Source organism: Silene latifolia, chromosome 10, assembly GCF_048544455.1.
Source record: "Silene latifolia isolate original U9 population chromosome 10, ASM4854445v1, whole genome shotgun sequence".
NCBI classification, from domain to species: Eukaryota; Viridiplantae; Streptophyta; class Magnoliopsida; order Caryophyllales; family Caryophyllaceae; genus Silene; species Silene latifolia.
Genome location: NC_133535.1, coordinates 119,505,293 through 119,512,504, shown reverse-complemented (window position 1 = coordinate 119,512,504; position 7,212 = coordinate 119,505,293). Strand labels below are relative to the sequence as shown.

The 7,212-nt window shown below is 40.8% G+C and overlaps 1 protein-coding gene across 1 annotated transcript; it reads right to left on the bottom strand.

The window, feature by feature from the left end:
• Window positions 1-6,454: 6,454 nt before the first annotated feature.
• LOC141608116 (uncharacterized) lies at window positions 6,455-6,994 on the bottom strand. The gene is made up of 2 exons (XM_074427470.1): window positions 6,608-6,994; window positions 6,455-6,490 (listed from the first exon to the last, which is right to left on the bottom strand). Exons 1-2 carry the CDS (start codon window positions 6,992-6,994, stop codon window positions 6,455-6,457), a joined length of 423 nt encoding a protein of 140 aa, XP_074283571.1.
• Window positions 6,995-7,212: the final 218 nt, after the last annotated feature.

Sequence of the window (7,212 nt, the reverse complement as noted above, 5' to 3'; positions counted from 1 at the left end):
TGCGGGTCATCGTGAGGTTCACGGCCTCAGTAAGCTTGTTAACAGCATCTTCCATTGCTTGACGTCGGGTTTTTGGCGGCCTTTCTACAAGAAAACCCCGTACTGAGTCAATATTTAAAGTAAGAGCCCCTGCACACTTAAGGACACGACCCCTACTTGACTCAAACAAAGACTCGACTTGAGATTGACTAAACAAAGGTTCGACTCACGGTTGGATCTAGACCTTGGTTCATTTTAGACTCGACAAAACGACATGACTCAAACTGTCATAAATCGGTTATAAACCGGACTCGGTGTGGCCAAACCCGTGATTGGACTAACATAGCCCATAGGTTCGGGTGAAACGCCCTAAATGGCCTAGCTTGGGCGTTTTTGTGGACTATCCTAGACCAAAAGGTCGACCAACATGACTCAAGGCCCAAGAGGTGAGCTTGGGTGACCCAACAAGGTCGTGTTCTAGACTCTTAGAACGAAACACACCCGGCCTAACACGGCCATGACCTGGACACGACTTGACGCATTTCATGCTTGGTTGAGGTTCGAGAGGCATTCTGGATTGGTTTTGAAAAAAAACGAAAGATTGATTCGAAAATGAGATTTGAAATGGGCAGCATCCCGGCTATAAAAGCTCATTTTGGGCCGAAAATTCTAGTCCTATTTGGGCAAAGATTCGCGTTTTTAAAACCATGCTATTTTGAAAGTAAGTTGTTCAAAAGTTCGGTTTTGAAAAGGACATGGGAAATTTCGAAAAGACTCGGGAAAACAATTTGCACATTGTCATTCTCATGTTACAAGGATGTATGCTCCTAGACATCTCTAAGTCTCGGCAAGTCTTCTACAAGAAGGTCTATGCCCTCCATCCTTTTGCGGTCTTATAGAGCAAGGTGTCTTAAGGTAGAGTACCTAGAAGATCGTCCCCACCATCAAGAACCACGCGAGGTGAAGTGGAAGCGAGCAATGTGCAGCTTCCTAGCATAGTGGGACGTCGCCCCCACGCATCACGAAGAAATTTGGGACGGCCCGGCAAGTCCTTAAGGGTTTATGCATGAATCGTAGCACTATGAGTAATGTTTTACTTTCCGACACTTTCTTTTCAAGTTTCACCTTGGAGGAACAGACCCTAGAAACAAAGTGTAACTAGTCCTCTTTTTCCCCAGAGTCGCAAATGTGGACAAGGCCCTCGAATCTGCGTCCGCGGGATCCACACTAGGCATAATCGATTCGAGGTTCTTTCGAATCGAATTAAGACAAATTAGAGTCGCCACCAAGTTTTTTGGGAACTTGGAACCGTTCAAGTCAACTTTACACCTTTCATCGAAAAGCATAAAGCCAATCGACTACGAGTGATTAAAGATAAAGACTTGTACCCTATATCACTCGATTTGAATGACTCTCGTAATCCAATGGTATTTAGACGGATCCACAAACCATAGATCTTGAGTAAGGGGTGAGGGTACGTGTTAGGAAGCCCATAAGGACACCTAACCCCGCCCGTCAATAACGGCCTCTACTAAGTCAAGTATCGGATTTCAAACAAGGTCATAGCTACTACGATATATGATATGCAAACATCGTTTTAAAATCCTAACATGTGAAGTTTCTATGTCGATTTAGATGCAACTAAACTAACTTTGTCAAAGTTGTAATTTAGCATGTGGGTTGATTGATCTAACAACATATAAACGAAACAAACAAGGCTTGATGGGAATGGGGGAGCCGTTGGGATCTACCCTATTACAACCCAGGCATTTCATGCCGACACAACGAGGAATTAAAGATACAACTCGATCTAAATACAATTGCTATATACGACACCATACACGGCACATGGCCATTCGGCCTAGGAAAACGTGCACAAAGGGGTGGCCCACTGCTCACATGACTCACGGCCTTGGGTCACTCCTCGTGATGTGTGCTTTCACTTAATCTTATCGAATTAGACATTGGGTCACACACCAAAGCATGCATTAGCATAAATCGGGCCATTTTGCTTTAAACAACATGCGATTTACTACGCTCTTACTTGCATTGGGGCACAACCATCTAACCAAACAAGACTAAGGTTTTTAAAAGAGGTTTTGACTCGACAAAAGAAAGCTAACTCGAAAATTACAACTCGATAGCAAACGATAAATTACAAGCGACAAAACAAATAAAGAACGAACGACGCAAGAACAAACGAAACAAGAAAGGCCAAAGGCCACGGCCAAGTCTCACGGCTTAAAGCCACGTCCAAACCTAGGTCCTAGGTCAGGTTCATTAGATTAGATAGATGATTGCGAAACGGGATAGGAAACAAGTTAGAAAACGAATTAGAAACAACGTTGATCGATTGGAAGGATGTCGCGCAAAGGTGTATTCTACACGGCCTAAAAGGGGTCAAATTAGGTCAAGTTTGCTAATTAAGCTAATTCATCGAGTGTTAATAAGAAGGTGCTAATCACGCACTCTTATACTAGCGAGAAATTAGGTGAAAGAGAGAGATGCGTTCATTAAGTTACAGAATTGTCGATTGATTTTAAAAGCTATGTCGAAGCACCCTAATATGTCTAATTAGGTTATTTAAATGATCGAATGTCGTCTAAATAAGTCATATGTTAACAATCAGAGGTCATACTAACATGCAACGGGTCCTAAGGTGGGTCGAATTGGCCGAGACAAACAAAGGGTCAAAAGCGAGGAGCGAAGTTAGAAATTCGTTTTATTTATGCCCTACCTTGAACACGAGGATATGTAAATGAGACGGGGGTGTACGACCGACTGATGTAGCGGTTTCTTTTCCCATCTCAAGTCAACGCGGGTGTTCATGGTGGTACTTTAACTCATACTCGGACTAAACTAGTTTCGTAGTTAATTTAAACGATAAATAAAAGCGATAAACAAACAAAAACAAACTATAAGAAAAACAAACATAAAAACGAAATAAAAAAAGGAGAAAGAGGAGGATTTGATGCACCCTCAACCTACATGTATCGTTGACACCATCTTGGGTCGTAATCGATGGTAGATTTTATCTCGAGAGGCCGTCGTCGACGAAGAAACAAAGCAAACACGCGTTTTTATCGAATCTGGACAGCAACTTTCAAACAGCGATTTCTCCCTCGTTTCACAACGAAAATTCGATTTAAAAGATGTTTTGAAAACTAGAAAGAGAGGGGAACAGAGATATTAAAGCAACCCCTGCTCGTTTTGAGTTATTGGGCACGAAAAACGAGTACAAACAGAACTGGACAGACAGGAACAAACCGCGAAAACAGAGTGTATAACACTCTGTTTTTCGAGGGATTTCGTATACTCTCAAGGGCAATTTGGCTCGTAAATCTTTGTCTAATGTGTATATGGATGTTATATGGCTAATTAGGAACAAGAAACCCGAGTTTTGATGGAGGTTTGAGGGAGGAACGAACTGTTTTTCGAAGGGGACACACAAACTGTTTCAGTTTGGATGTCGGTTTTGTGGAGGGTTTTTGAGAGGCAATTAGGGTTTGTTTCTGAGGTTTAAAGCTTGTGAGTGAAGGTAGGATGTATGGAGAACTTAGAGGAATGAATGTATGGTGAAGGGGTGGTATTTATAAGGAGTCAAAGTAGGGTAAAAGAGAGGGAGAGGCAGTCGGGCCTGCTCACGCATAGCTGCTGTCCAGCAGCTTTTGTGAGGGTTTGAGAGGGATTTTCTTGGTGATTAAGCTAGGGTAATATGGGTAGGATACTAAGGTATGGGTTAGGGTTAATGGGTACGGGTTTTGGTGGTATTTGGAGCGGGATTTGGGCTCGGGATTTGAGCTGCAAAACAGGGGGGGTGCTCGTGTATATGCGGGCTGTTTGGGGGGTGTTTGGGATGGAATTTGGGCCGTGGTTATGGGGGTTCGAACTGGGTTGGATGGGTAGAGGCTTAGGTTGGTTAGTGTACTTGAGATTCGTGCCAACTCGTAAAGAAAACGGGCCCAAAAACCGAGCTAAAATCGAGCTCAAAAACATGCTTCTAAAACGAGTTTTCTTCGCTTTTAAAATCGATTTTTCAAATCAATTAACTCATTAAAATAAATGATTTTTCAAATCAAATATATTCATAAAATGATTTTTCAAATCAATTATTTATTTTATTTTCAATAAAATAAACTTGGGAAAATAAATTCAAAATAAAATAAAATAAATTGAATTCACCTCAAAAAAACCATAATTTAAATATCATTTAAAATAATAAAATGAACTCACTAAAAAAAACATTAATTTAAATATCATTTAAATTAATAAAATACTTCATCGACGACGCCCATTCTACATCGTAAAACGAACCCAAATAATGACAATGACAACTAAAGAATACATGTGTCCTATCATCATCGGGTGTTTGTCGGGTTCTCTATAAATTCCAATATCGACGGATACGGGTATCTACAGTATCCTTTTAGACTTAGTAGCTTGGAGAAACAATATCTATGATGGAGTGTGTACCCTTAAATTGCTTCCCCTTTAGATGATTTCCGCCACTTAGATGAGGAAAGTGGCTATTCTTTTGTAGATGCATCCATTACTTATTTTGTGTGCTTAATGCTTGGATGTATCGCCATTTTGGCAAGCCCCACCTTGCCTTGCAAGAAGGCAACCTCCCTCATAGATGTCTTGTTGTGAGTTGAAGGGGCGGAGTGAGACCCTCTAATTGTCTCACATCGGTTATATTATTAGATTAGTATAAATGAAGGTCTAGTTCTAATCACCTCTTTACTCGGGACGAGTAAAGGTTCGGTTAGGGGATGTTTGATGTGACTCTTAATTGCGCACATTTAGTCCCCTAATTGAACCCATTTTGCATACTAGTATAGCATTTTATGGCCATTTTATCCGTCAATTCCTTCCTCTTTTGCTTTCCTATTGCATTGTATATGTCTTGTAGGAAAGAAGATAATGAGGCGGAATTCCCGTCTCCCATGCATACTTGGAAGCTTGATGACAACCTTAGATGGACTAGTATGAAGAGGAGGTAAGAACAATGACCAATGAAGCATGAATAAAGTGTATACGTAGATCATAGGTTTCTAAAGCAAGAGGTGGAAAACTGTATGAAGATCTGAGCGTCTTCTCTGCAAGACGGGCAGATTGCCTGGGCCAGATCCAAGCGTCCCGATGCCCAGTCCGAGCGGATCCTGGAGCTTTGATCCGAGCGTCTTCCCTCCAAGATGGGCGGATCCCTTGGCAGAACCAACTGTGCTTCAAGCTGATCCGAGCGGATCGTGGTGGGAGTAGCTACGTGATATGCGTATCTCCCTCAAGACTTGCAATTCCCTATTTAAAACTTAGCATTGTTATTTACTAATCCACCCTTACTTAACCTAATGATGTACCACTATATATACTCCATTTGTAATAATCAAAAGAGAGCCCTCTTAGTGGAGGCAAACCTTCCTTAGATTAGATTAGGAGTAGATTAGAATAGATAAATCTCAACCATTCCACATTAATCTTTCCTTAATTGGATTATTACTGGAGAATTGACAACTCTTCATCAATCAATCAAGTTCTCTTCTATTATTCTTTGCTTTATATTTGGATCATTCCTAAGTTTGGTATAATTTCTTTAGTCTTTAGTCTTTATTGTTTATTTCCTCATTCTCTTATCATGTTTATACTTGTTGTGATGATTGACAACATTAATGACATGTTTTCCATGATAATGAGTGAGTAGTTCTTTGAATAGGATTAGTGGGGAATTAGGGGAAACAAACATGAGGACTAATATATGTTTAATCTAATATGTTTTCATAATTAATTTGCTTGCTTGTTGTGATTTCAACTTATGCACATGTTATGTTTGATGAAATGCGAGCCTATGAATCCTTACATTTTTACCCATCACCTGCCTTTTCAATGGGGCTTGTAAGCTTATACACCAACTCGAGCCTCATTAGACCATTCATATAGTTGAATACGAAGGACTAAGTCGATTTGTAGGTGTTGTACAATCTAATCGATTCGGCTCCGGGACTCAAACCTTCTTAGGGATTATAAGCTTATACACCAACTCGATCCCATCACAATAATAAGTGCTTGCTATATAATTGAGAACATGTTTGTATGATCAAACTCCCATGAATCCCCTATGAACCCATGACATCCTAGTATCCTTTATTACTTGTCATCAATTGTTTACATCTCTTAATTCATTGCTTGTTTTACTTTATTGCTTGCATTAGTCTAGAACGCAACTACAACCCAAATCAATTATGACACTAGCATAAATTAAGATAGATAGACTTAGAACCCAAAGCACACCGTCCCGTGGATCGACCTCGACTTAACCACTAACTAGTTGTTTGTTGAGAATATAAATATGTTTGATTGAGACCCCAACGACACTCTACATCAAAAACGAACTTCGTCCCCGAAGTTCACACCATACCTGATACAACACGCAAAACCAACATACTAACCACGCCACTCAAAAGACACCTAACTCAACTCAAAAGGCATTAACCATGGACCCAACCATAACCAACTATGTACACACAAACCGAAACACAACCATGACGACGTCAAAACTTTCCCAAAACAGATGCGATCATCTCCTACCCCCTTTAAAAGACAAAGGTTACGACCCTGTAACCAAACATACCTGCTCAAAAAGATTTGGGTAGCGTTCTCTCATAGCCTCTTCCGGCTCCAAAGTGGCTTCTTCCACATTGTGATTAGACCATAGGACCTTAAGTAATACAGTTTCACCATTCCTTGTCTTGCGCACCTTACAATCGAATATCTCCTTTGGTACCTCCGCATAAGTTAGAGCTTCATCCAACTCGATATTCTCAACCTCGAGCACATGTGACGGATCACTCACATATTTCCGAACTTGTGACACATGAAAATCATTATGCACCCGATAAAGAGATGGTGGTAAATCTAGCCGATAACCTACTTCACCTACCCGATCCAAAATCACATATGGACCTATGAATTTCTGACTCAACTTCCCTCTCTTACCAAACATCATCACGCCACACATAGGTGACACTTTCAAGAGGACCTAGTCACCCACTGCAAACTCAATGTCCCTATGGTGCAAATCCGCATAACTCTTTTGCGGATCTTGAGTTGATTTCATCTTTTGTCGAATCAATTCCACTTGCTCAACCATATCTTGTACCGTTTGTGGTCCTAAACCACAGCTTCTGTGCTATCGTCCAAACACAATGGACTCCTACACTTCCTCCCATACAACGC

What these genes read in the sequence shown, in the direction of transcription:
- LOC141608116 (XM_074427470.1), bottom strand. Translation starts at nt 6,994, where the DNA reads ATGTGTGGCGTGATGATGTTTGGTAAGAGAGGGAAGTTGAGTCAGAAA. An exon ending in ACCCAAATCTTTTTGAGCAG is followed by an intron (nt 6,491 to 6,607) that starts GTATGTTTGGTT and finishes GTGTGTACATAG; the next exon opens with TTGGTTATGGTTGGGTCCAT.